The sequence below is a fragment of the Mauremys mutica genome, chromosome 4, assembly GCF_020497125.1.
Source record: "Mauremys mutica isolate MM-2020 ecotype Southern chromosome 4, ASM2049712v1, whole genome shotgun sequence".
NCBI classification, from domain to species: Eukaryota; Metazoa; Chordata; order Testudines; family Geoemydidae; genus Mauremys; species Mauremys mutica.
In genome coordinates this window covers 135,049,807-135,061,859 of record NC_059075.1, presented here as the reverse complement: position 1 = coordinate 135,061,859, position 12,053 = coordinate 135,049,807, and the positions used below count along the sequence as shown (strand labels likewise).

General features: G+C 53.3%; 1 protein-coding gene across 5 annotated transcripts in view; it reads left to right on the top strand.

The window, feature by feature from the left end:
- The window catches only part of ITPR3 (inositol 1,4,5-trisphosphate receptor type 3), a 109,791-nt gene that overhangs the window by 87,143 nt on the left and 10,595 nt on the right, over positions 1–12,053 (top strand). For all 5 annotated transcript variants that reach the window (XM_045013909.1, XM_045013907.1, XM_045013908.1 and 2 more), the window contains 14 exons: positions 561–745; positions 1,300–1,448; positions 1,654–1,762; positions 2,061–2,151; positions 2,669–2,838; positions 3,957–4,131; positions 4,444–4,625; positions 5,077–5,277; positions 6,656–6,766; positions 7,325–7,420; positions 8,158–8,259; positions 9,530–9,616; positions 10,341–10,451; positions 11,118–11,310. In XM_045013909.1, the coding sequence (XP_044869844.1) occupies positions 561–745; positions 1,300–1,448; positions 1,654–1,762; positions 2,061–2,151; positions 2,669–2,838; positions 3,957–4,131; positions 4,444–4,625; positions 5,077–5,277; positions 6,656–6,766; positions 7,325–7,420; positions 8,158–8,259; positions 9,530–9,616; positions 10,341–10,451; positions 11,118–11,310 (1,962 nt within the window). The remainder of the gene's footprint in view (positions 1–560; positions 746–1,299; positions 1,449–1,653; positions 1,763–2,060; positions 2,152–2,668; positions 2,839–3,956; positions 4,132–4,443; positions 4,626–5,076; positions 5,278–6,655; positions 6,767–7,324; positions 7,421–8,157; positions 8,260–9,529; positions 9,617–10,340; positions 10,452–11,117; positions 11,311–12,053) is intronic.

Below are 12,053 nucleotides of genomic sequence, written 5' to 3'. Positions count from 1 at the left end.
CCTAAGGAGACCAGGATGTCTCAGGAGATTCCTGGTATTTCCAGCTGCTGATGAGGCCTGAAATAAAGCTGGAACTTATGCCGGTTTCCCTTAAGTCTTTGACCCTCATCCTGTCAGCTGCTGTCTAACTCTTGAGGAGGGCTATAAATGCTGATGGGTCACAGAGGGGAGAGGCTGGTTTAGTGGCAAAGGTGCTGGGCTGCGATGTGGGGAGCTGGGAACTGAACGTGATTTTTGGACATGTTGTTTAATCTCTCTGCGCCTAAGGAGGGCAATGCTATTTCCCTTCCTTCTCAGGGGGATGGGGGAATAAATGTATTCGAGTTTGGGGGTCATATGGATGCAGGATGTGGGCTGAGCACTGAACTGACCTGGGGAAGCAACAGCACAGGTTGCTTTGCTCCTGGTTAGGGTAGTGACCGACCTAATAGCACTGGGCGTGCCAGGCACTCGGCCTGCGGAGCAGCCCAAGCCAGGCCATGTCTGGATCCACCGCGCAGCGGGCGGTGTGGCGCAGAGCTCCGCCCTCCGTGCTCCAGCTGAGCCTGTTCTGCTTTCAGCCAAGAGCCGCTCCATCGCGCTGCCCATGGACCTCGATGCCCACGTCAGCTCCCTGCTGAACAGCAGCTCCACCAGCACCTTGCAGCGGAGCGCTTCCAGCTACAAGACAGCCACGCGGACCTTCCCCCGCGGCTTGGCCCCGCCCAACCAGTGGGACTACAAAAACATCATTGAGAAGCTGCAGGTGTGGGCTGGGGGGAGCCCTTTCCTGGGGGCAGGGTGGGGGGGTCCTGGCTCCCTGTGAAATCACGTGGGGGCGGGGCACTAATGGTACTGGGGACTCCCGATAGATTCGAACAGCAGCAGTGTCTCCTGCCCACGCCCCTAAGCTGCAGGGACCTCCCTCTGGGTCAGCCTGCCCAGCCCATTTGATTCTGGTCCTGTCGGCTGAGACTGCCACCAGCTCCTTTCACGCAGGCCACGCCCGCGCCCAAGCACGATGCAGTCCCTGTCCTCTCCTGACTGCCCCCAACTTCCAAAGGGCCAGAGAGGACGCAGACCCTGTGGCTTTGCCCCCCGTGTGCCACCTTGCAGAGGAGCCTGCATGCAGCAGCCTCCGAAAGGAGGAGGCAGTCGGTTTACCCGCTCCAGACTTAGGGCCTGATCCATCCAGGAGTTCCTGCAAGCCGGTGCAGCTCTGCCCCGTTCCCATCACAGGCCAGTGCCTCGTGGGCCCAGTCTGGCCTAGCAGGTGCACGCGAGGACTGGGCTCAACCCTGACGGTGTTGTGCTTTGTAGGACATCATCAATGCCCTGGAAGAACGGTTCAAACCCCTGGTGGAAGCTGAAGTGTCTGTCCTGGTGGATGTTCTGCACCGCCCGGAGCTGCTCTTTATGGAGGGGACCGATGCCTACCAGCGCTGCGAGAGCGGGGGCTTCCTGTCCAAGTAAGGGAGTGGGGTGGGGGTAGCCTCACAGCCACCTCTAATCCCAGCATCCAGCTGGAAAGGGTCGGTCCCTCCTCTGCTCTCCCCCGTGTGTGGCGGTGGGATGTGTGTGAACCCACGGGAGGAAGGAGGAGAAGGTGGAGGCAGAGGATGGGACGGCTCAGGGTGCAGAAGGAACTGATGGGTTCTTGCTGTGTTTGGCCAGGCTGGTCCAGCACACTAAGGACCTGATGGAGAGCGAGGAGAAGCTGTGCATCCGAGTCCTGAGGACGCTGCAGCAGATGCTCATGAAGAGGAACAAATATGGGGACAGGGTGAGTACCACGGTCAGGATACCCACAATAACCCCTCAGTCTGGTGCCTCTTTTCTCCACCATCCGGCTCCCGTTTGCCTTTCCGTACAATCGTCAGGCTTGCTTCCCCTCTCCCTCGCCTCGGGGTCAATCGGGAGTGACTCCGCATTACAGTCGGTGGAGTCGCATCTCTGGGGTTTGCAGACACTCCGCTTTCACCCACGCCCCAGCCTTTCACGCGGCACATGCAGGACCTTATGCAGCTGTAGGGCGGGTTGCCACTTCAGTGCAGACTCACTGTGTTTATTTCTCACGTCAGGGAAACACGCTGAGAAAAATGCTCGTGAGTAACTACCTGCAGAACAAGAAGTTGAGTTCCAAAGGGGAGATCGTCGACACGACTGGGGGTGGTGAGCAACTTGGTGTCCTTGTCTCCCCTCTGCGCTGGTTTCCTTCCCTGTCTCGTCTGAGGCTCACCTATGCGCCTCGGGCTTCTGCATTTCAAACCGTTAGGATAGGGGACCACATCGTCACCTGGTGTGAATCAGCCTCGCTTCCCTGAGGTCAGCCCTGACCAGAAGCAGGGAAATAGCCGCGGGTCCTCTGGAAGTGGAGTTTTCAGTCCCGTCCTTCCACTGATCCGTTCTAGGGAGTTGTAGGACCCTGTGGCCGTAGTGCGAAAGGGCTTTGCAAATGTTAATGACTCGCCCCTGTGAGTTAGGGCAGTAGCACTATCCCCATTTTGCAGATGGGGAAACTGAGGCACCAAGCGACTTTTCCAGGGTCACACAGGGAATCTGTGGCAGCTCGGTGCCTCGACCCAAAGTCCACCCTCTGTTCCTTAGCTTGGCTGTAGTATTCACTGCTGCGCCTGCCCAATGTTGCCGCTCACTCCCATTCTTACCTCTCGTGTTCTTCTGTGCATAGGCCAAGACCAGGACTGGTCAGTCATTGCTGCCATCCAGTGCCGGCTGGACAGAGAAGGGGCCACCAAGCTAGTGTCGGACCTTATCATGAACACCAAAAACGAGAAGATTTTCCAGGAGAGCATCCTCTTAGCCATCCGGCTGCTGGACGGAGGCAACACAGAGATACAGGTCTGGGGATAGTCCTGCATTCCCAGCGTGTGCACCAGCCCTGGGGAGAGTGGACATGGAGGACTTAGGAGAGAGGGTTCGGTTTGTGTGAATGCAAAGCTTTCTCTAAAGCTCTCACTGGAGTGAATGCTGCATTTGAGAGTTTGAAAAAAGTGTCTCCGTAGGATATTGGCCCATCCCTGCATTTAGTGGTTCTGGCCAAGGCAGATGTAATAAAATGCCACGAGACAGGCTGCTCACTCTGTGTCCCTCGGCAAACCAGAAATCGCTGGCTGATTAACATTTCCAGTCTAAAGCTCCTGAGAAGCTATGGGGTGCAAGATTCCTATGACTCTACTGTAGTCAGCTTTCTAAAGCAACACTGGCGCCCTCTGCTGGGTAGTTCTTAAATAACAGGATGCTGCAGCTCTCAGTCTAGTAGTGAGGGGGTTATATTTGCTATTTCGAACCCTTTGTTGATGGAAACGTGGATGCAGATTAGTGAGATCACCCAAGATGAGTCTAGGGTCCAGGATGCTGAACTGGCTACAGCTTGTGTTTTTCAGGTTCTACCCCTGGATTTCCTTGATAGTTAAAGCTCAGCGTATATTAGAGGGTGGGATGAGGGAGGGAAGAAAGGGGATGTGAATTATCTATTCCCTGTACGCCAAAAGGATTGTTATTTCCTGGGACTTGACTAGGGGGATTGCATGAGAATGGCCCTGCCCTTGAGATTTGACTTGGTCAGCGACCCTGATTGACATCTCAGTGATGAGAAAAGAAAGTAGTGGAGCACTGGGTTTACTCAGCCAGATCACTGGTCTGTTCAGTCTGGTATCCTGCTTCCTTCAATGCCCAGTACTTTGATGTTGTAGAAGATAATGAAAACTCTTTTATAGTGTGCAAAGCTATAGGCAGGGGCAGGAATTTCTTCCTGACCCCTGTGGTCGACCAGCTCGTGCCCTGAAGCGTGAGAAGTGGTCACCCTAACCATAGCTGTATTACTGCAGATACTATTGGTCGTGAAACTATCCAGCTCTTTCGAAACTCCAGGCTTAGTGGGAGAGACAAATCCCAGAGGCAGCTGGGGAAATTTTTGCTTCTTGTCTTGCTTCCTCCACCCCTCCCTCTCTGCCCAGAAATCGTTTTATAACCTGATGACGAGTGACAAGAAGTGTGAGAAGTTCTTCAAAGTGTTGCATGATCGCATGAAGAAGGCGCAGCAGGAGACCAAGTCCATCGTGTCGGTGAACATGAGTGACATTGGGAACAAGCCCCGGGAGGACAAAGACATCCCTGACCCTGGCACCAAGGGTAAATGAGAAGGGAGGGTACAGTTGTCAGTTCTGTGGGGCAGGGACCATATCTACCTATGTGAGCCGAACCCTAGCTCCAAGTACCCTACCCATAGACACGCTAACCCTAGGGCAGGGTTACAGTGACTAGCAGTAGGATCCTGATCTAGCCAGAGGCAGGCTCTCTAGGTAGCCAGCCTGAAGATGCATACAAGCTGGCCGCATCCAGGTAGCCAGCAGGGGATGTGTTTGTCCCCCTTGAGTGCTTCTCTCTGGGTAGGCAACCATAGTTCCTGGGTATGACAGTAATAGAGACTGGATTTCCCTTTAGGACGAGGAACCTTCATGCTGTCCCACGCCCCATCTCGGCACCCCATGGCCATTGGGTTTCGAAAGGGCCACGACACTGGCGAGCGAAGCCAGAGCAATGAGATGGGGATGTCGATCTTGATCATGGAGCCTATTCTTCGGTTCCTGCAGTTGCTCTGCGAAAACCACAACCGGGACCTCCAGGTTCGTAAGCAGCGGTGCTGGGGCGACGTTTGGCTCACTGGGCAGAGCGGTGGGACTCAGGAGACCTGGGTGCTATTCCTGGCTTTGCAACTTGCCTGCTGGGTGACTTTGGACAAGCCGCTTCCCCTCCCCGTGCCTCGGTTTCCCCATGATACTGACCTGCTTTGTAAATGCTTTGCGATCTATAGAAGCAAAGCGCTAGATAAGCCTTGTGTGTTGTTATTGTACTAGGTCCTGGTCACTGTCTGTATCTGTAGTTAAATGGCATTGGGCTAGACATGCTCGATGCCCCCGTTACAGCTCTGATCACACCCACGGCCAAACATTATGTAGGGGGCATAGTACCAAATTCTGCCCTGACCCACACCCCGCTGGCTTCCCTGGAGAAGAGAGAGCCAGCGAAGGGGGGATGCAGAGACTGGAGATTTTAGCCGGGAGGTTTGTTTTACAGAACTTCCTCCGGTGTCAGAACAATAAGACCAACTACAACCTGGTGTGTGAGACGCTGCAGTTCCTGGACATCATGTGCGGCAGCACCACGGGGGGGCTGGGCCTGCTGGGCCTCTACATCAATGAATACAACGTGGCCCTTATCACGCAGACCCTGGAGACTTTGACGGAATATTGCCAGGGACCCTGCCATGAGAACCAGGTAATCCAAACCCCCCACACCACCAAGGGACAGCTCGGTTGGCTCTGAGGGCAACGGGTGAGCGGGTAGCTAGAGCCACAGCTAGAGACCTTTGCACGTTGCTCTAGATCTGGCTTGTTTCCAGGACGCCTGGGATTTTGCACCAATGGCCTGGTGTTCCCAAGGCAGCTCTCGGGACACTGCTGAGGGAGCCCCGCTCAATCCTTTCCAGAGGCTGGGGACAAATAGGACCAAGGTTCTGCTGCCGCTGGTTCAGCCTCCCTGATTTTGGCGTGTCAGGGGGTGCAGAATTGGGACCGTTCAGAGAAGAGTTGGGGAGATTGATGTGTGGGCGGAGGTTACAATCACTAACGCGTGTTGCTAGGCTAACTTGGTTGCTGTCCGTGATATCCCAGGAGGGAAGGAATTGTTCAGGCACAACTAGAAGCAATGCAATGGAATTAGGAAAGCACCATTCAGGCTGACTATCAGGAGAAACCTCCCGGCAGTAGCCACCCCAGGGGGAAGGCATGGGAGCCCCGTTGCATGAGTTGTTTCAGATTAAGCAGGGCAGAACAGTGAAGAATGGGGTGCAGGGGAGAATCCTGTGTCTCTCCCATCTGTAACTTCGGGCTTAGAGCAAAGGAGTGATGTGATTGGCCGTTGGGGATTCGTAGCAGGGTAGTCATGTGACTCATTCCTGCACAGGTGGGAACTCTGTACCCACAAACGATGTTTGGAAATGGGTCGATGCTGCTCTCGCGGGCATGTGGTGGTTAGTGTTACATTTGCTCTTAAGGAACATGTGCTAGCGGCTTTCACCCTTGGACCTGCCCAGGGCATGGAATAACTTCCTGTCCTTTATCGTTGATTCCGTATGCATTAAGGGACCGGATGTCCCAATTTCATAGCGACAATCCTGCTATTTGAGGTTTTCTCTGATACAGGCGCCTATTCCCCCCCACCCCCTGTCCCGATTTTTCACACTGGCTATCTGGTCACCCTGATATACATCAAAGAAAAAGATCCCATCAACATCATCAAGGCAACAGCGACTGAACATGGCTTGTGCCTGACAAGGCCGTAACGATGGCTGGCCAGTACAGACAAGGTCAAATAACATGGTTGAAACCTGATATAGTCTTTGTCTGGACGGTTTTTATCCATGTATGCCTCAGTTTTGCTGTGTTATAACCTAGTTAGGCCACTGTGCTGGGAGCACGTTGGTCAAACACAGCTGATCTGATTGTGTAGATGGGGCCTAGGGTCTCCGGCGTTTCATCCCCTAAGCCTGAGCCCCTGTGAGCATGTGGGGAGTCTGAGACATCAGAGGGGAAAGCGGAGGTCAAGAGGGCAGAAAAGAATCTGTGGCATAAACCCTGTGTGTGTCACTCCCCAGAGCTGCATTGTGACGCACGAATCTAATGGCATTGACATCATCACGGCCCTGATCCTGAATGAGATCAGCCCCCTCTGCAAGTACAGAATGGACCTTGTCCTCCAGCTGAAGGTCAGTGGGGCAGCCTGGAAGGGGGTGTAAGGATGGGATGTCTCATGTGTGTTTGTGGCAGGTGGGGCATGGAGCAGGTACTGAAGAGGGTTTATGTAGTGGAAGTTCTCTGGCCCATGTTATACAGGAGGTCAGACTAGATGACCACAGTGGTCCCTTCTGGCCTTGGAATCTATGAGTCTAGCATGTCTGTAGGACTCCGTAGTGTGTCTGTGGATCTTTAGTGGACATCTCGAATGGGTGTGGTGTTGGCAGGGTTGTTTGTATGGTTTCTGTGGTGTGGGGAGGTGGTCTCTATAAAGTGTGGGGTACTGAGCGAGGGTGGGGAGGTCTCTCTCCAGCATGCATGAGCAGGAGGGCTCTGTAGCACTGAGTGGCTTGGCAGGCTCCAGAACGTGCGTCTCTAGAGTGGGTGGGAGTGTGGCTGGGTCTCTAGCGTAGGGGAGCTATGGATGGGTGGCCGTGCTTCCGCATGGCATGGCATGTTCACGGGCCTCAAGCAGAGGTAGAGGGTGCCTGTGACACACTGGCTTACCTCAGTGGGTGTGTCTTCACCAGGACAATGCCTCCAAACTCCTGCTGGCCCTGATGGAGAGCAGACACGACAGTGAGAATGCCGAGCGGATCCTCATCAGCCTCCGGCCTCAGGAACTGGTAAGGGTGGGCGAGCAGGGAGGGATGCTCTCGGCCTTTTGGAGACATGCAGGACTTGTTAGAGACGGGGCGGGGAGAAGGTGGGAAGGGAAGGGGCAGAGGTCTGAATCTTTGGGACAGACCTAAAATTCCAGGGAGCCTTCAAGCCTAGATGGCTCTCCTACTCACCCGTGCTCTTGGGACTTCCTCGGGTCAGGGCTGGGAGGTTGAGCAACGTGGTTGTGTGTGGAATCAAGATGCACATGTGCACCTAGTCTCAGTGCAGTACTGTCAAAGGTAATTTATCTGGCCTCCGCTACCATGCTGTATGAGCACCTCACAATCTTTAGTGTATTTATCCTCCCCACCCCCCCGGTGAGGTAGGGCACTGTTGTTATCCCCATTGTACAGGTGGGGAAACTGAGGCACGGCACGATTAAGCGACTTGCCCACGGCCACACAGGGAGTCTGTGACAGAGCAGGGAACTGAACCCAGGCCTCACAAGTCTCTATCACTAATCCATCCTTCCTCAGTGGATAGTTGTCTGCATCTCTCACTCTCTCAACAACAACAAATCCCCCCCGCCCCACACACACACACCCTGGAGCCTTCCTTGGTTAGGGGAAACAACAAATGGGGCAGGGAAGAGAAACAAAATATTATTGTTTCAGAGTGTCCCCAGGGCAGTGCAAAACCTTAGCCAGGTTGCTAGCTGGTGAAGTGCACAGCTGACTTCCTCCCGTGGTTGCCTTTACAGGTTGATGTCATTAAAAAAGCCTATCTCCAGGAGGAAGAGTGCGAGAACTCTGAGGTTTCCCCCCGGGAAGTCGGGCACAACATCTATATCTTGGCCTTACAGGTACCGTCTCTTCGGACATTTCTCTACCGCAGGTGCCCCTCTGCAGAAGCCTCCCTTTTCTAAGGCTGGATTCCCCCAGCTCCTCCCTCCTGGAGTGTGGTGGCCTTTCTTCATTGGTTAGCATGGGATAGTCTTTCCAGGTTCCCCCATATTTATTTAAATACTTTCTCAAGACAAACCTAGAAAGACCCAGTTCTGCTGGGATACCTGTGAAGTTCCAGTCTGGAGCCATAAGTAGAAGACTTGCTTGGGGCCTAGGAAAAGAAATTGGGTTCTTTGAGTCCTGCCCCGCACCTTTGCTTGATCCTTGACACCGTGGAGGGTTCCTTTCATTCAGCGCTAGATCACTTTGTGCTGGCATATCACAGGGTAACGTCACTGCTCACGTAAGCAGGGCCGGCTCCAGCTTTTCTGCTGCCCCAAGCGGCAAAAAAACAAAAAAGCCGAGCGGCAGCACTTCGGCAGCAGCTCAATCGCGCCGCTTCTTCGGCAGCGGGTCCTCCCTCTCTTCTTCTTTGGTGGCAATTTGGCAGCAGCTCAAAGAGGAAGAGAGGGAATGAGGGACCTGCCGCCGAATTCCCGCCGAAGACCCGGACGTGCCGCCCCGATACCGGACGGAGTGCCGCCCCTTTGAACTGGCCACCCCAAGCACCTGCTTCCTACGCTGGTGCCTGGAGCCGGCCCTGCGCGTAAGCTTGCCCCACACCATGGACTTCAACAACGTTTCACCCACTTGCGTCAATGGCAAATTTGGGCCCCAGGATCCACTATTCTGCTTATGTCCCAACAAGTCCTGTTGCCCTAGGCATGTGAGTAGTGCTGTCCTCGGACAGATCCATGGTTCCTCTCATTTGGAATCCGGTGTCTGGCAGTGCCCAAGCCTCAGGGCATTAGCAGAAGGCAGAACCTCCTCCACACCAACTGGACAATTGTACATTACCATAGGGCTGAAATCCTTCCTGACCCGGTACGGTGGCCAGCTTATTCTCTGAAGCATGGGGATTGACATCCCTTGTTTTATGCTAGCTAGTGCCACTGCAGATGCTGTTCTTCCTTTTTATGTATGAAGGCTAAATCCTGATCCAAGAGAAGTCAATGGCAAAACTTTCATTGGCTCTAGTTGGACCAGGATTTGGCACATGTATGCCTCATCCTTCCATGGCTTTTACGCATCTAGCAAAGGATCCTCACATGTTCACAGTACATTCTGCCCTGCCATGTCTGTCCCATGCTCCTATTCATTCCTCACTGTCCCTCTCTCTCTTTTCAGCTGTCTCGGCACAACAAGCAACTGCAGCATCTCCTGAAGCCAGTGAAGCGAATCCAGGAGGAGGAAGAGGAGGGCATCTCCTCTATGGTATGAGAGATCCATGGAGCGAATGCAGGACCGCCCCAGTGGCAGTGGGTTGCTAAGAAACTGCCCCAGGCCTGGCTAAGCAGAGGGTTCTTAGCTGCTTTGTTTTCCATCATTTAATCCTTGATCTTTTTAGATATTCCCGTGGGGATACAAAACTCACACCTCCAGTGGGGTCCGCATGGTGTTTGAGCCAAAATTACAAGCACAAGGGCATGTGCTACTATTATTACCCAGCTCATAAGGGTAATATTAAAGGAGCTCACGGGTGGCTGGTTCCGTTCTTAAGGGTCCATGTTCAGGGTCCATGTCCAGGAGAAGGTCTGCTCCTATTAGTGCTGATGGGGGTTAAGCTTCCCTGCTGGTGTCCAGTTCCCACCTTGCCCCTCCCCTAGAGGTAGGAGGGTTGATCCTTTTGCTGTCATTTTCCTGCGTTGTGTGGCCCGGCCTCAGCTGCTGAATGCTACTCGGCTGTAATGCAATTTCCCTTGGGCGTTATGGGCACTCATTTGTAATTTAGGGATTAGCCCATTTGGGAGGTAATTATGGTAGTGAGTTGAATTGCCATCCCTGGGAGGCTGGGGAGAGCTCCTGGGGCCCTTTATAAAGCTTTTATTGATTTGCTTTTGGTAAATGATGAGGAACCATTGTTAATGCCCAGTTAAAACAGAATCCCTCGGGCCTTTGCCAGCTGAAGACGCCTGCTTTATTCTCCCCTCTACCCCAGCTCAGTTTAAACAATAAGCAGCTGACTCAGATGCTGAAATCGACGGCTCCCGTCCAGGAGGAAGAAGAGGACCCGCTGGCGTATTACGAGAAGCACACCTCCCAGATTGAGGTAGGACGTGTTGTCCTGGTAGATTTCCCTTTCATGGACTAATGGCCGGCTAATTTAGGTCATGGGGCTTCCCCTTCCTGTGTCTGCAGTTCATAGACACGCCTCATCGTTGTCGTGGCCCGGAGATACAGGCTAGCACTTACAGGTAGAGCAACTTAGCGGTGCCCAGCTATCTTCTTCCTACTGCCCTTCTTGTTTGTTGGGTCTCCAGCAACACGTCTCGTCAGTGCGAGCAAGGATTCCCACCGCACGAGCCTTGTGCTGGTCAGGGATGTGTTAGAGCAGGGGTTCTCAAAGTGGGGGTTGGGATCCCTCAGGGGTCGCGAGGTTATTACATGGGGGGGTCGTGAGCTGTCAGCCTCCACCCCAAACCCCACTTTGCCTCCAGCTTTTATGATGATGTTAAATATATTAAAAAGTGTTTTTAATGTATAAGGGGGGTCGCACTCCGAGGCTTGCTGTGTGAAAGGGGTCACCAGAACAAAAGTTGGAGAACCCCTGTGTTAGCTGGATCAATCTGTGGGCGTGGCTTAGAATGAGCTGCTGTCTATGGATCCTTCACTGAGCTGGTGTGGGGCTGGTTCCTGGTTACATGGCAGAGCAAATGAAAATGTGGTGCAGATGGGGCACTACTAGCACCCCGCTTTCTTTGCCTGCTCTATTCAGATTGTGCGTCTGGACCGGAGCATGGAGCAGATCATCTTCCCAGTGCCCAGCATCTGCGAATTCGTCACCAGGGAGACCAAGTACCGGCTATTCACCACCACGGAACAAGACGAGCAGGGCAGCAAAGTCAGCGACTTCTTCGACCAGTCGTCCTTCCTCCACAATGAGATGGAATGGCAGAAGAAACTGCGCAGTAAGGACAAACTGGAGCTCCCCTGAGAACAGCAATGCTCCAAAACAGCCATGAGCTCCCCCAGCATCCCATGCCCCTGGCTGCATGCAGTGCCCTGAAGTCTTCCATTGACAATATGTCCATGAGACTTTCCTCACTTGTAGCTTCCCGATCCCTTGTTGACTTTGAATGAGGCAACTGGAAGCAAATAAAAAATGCAGGGCCCCTCTAGGCTGCATGCTTCTAGATGCAAAACCAAGGAGAAAGTTATTAGTGGAGTTCCTAAGTGGCCCAAAACAAACAGGGTATTGTAACATATATTTAGCAAACAACATAAAGCAGAGAAAACGACACAGAGTGGAGAAGAGAGAGAGAAGTAACTCCCCTGCCAGGAGATGTAATGACAGCTTGTTTTCAGAAGTAGCTGCTAAGCTTGGGTCCCTCTGTTTTAGGGTGCCAGGCCTCAGATACCCAGCCCTGATGTGCAGAGATGTTAAATACCCATGGAGGCAATTTAAGGCAGTTGGAGCAGTGGGTGCTCAGCGTCTCTGAAAATCACGCTCTGGGTGTCTCAGGTTGGACACCTGAAGGGCGGGCACCAGTTTTGAAAATATGGGCTTAAAGGAAACAGAGAGTGTAGAGGTGGCAATTCCCTGTGCCGATTCACAAGGAAAAAGGGGATATGAAGTGACAAACATCTTGTCTTATTATTAAGTGGCTGACTGGACATTTGGGATCAGATGAACTTAAATGAGCTGGCCAAA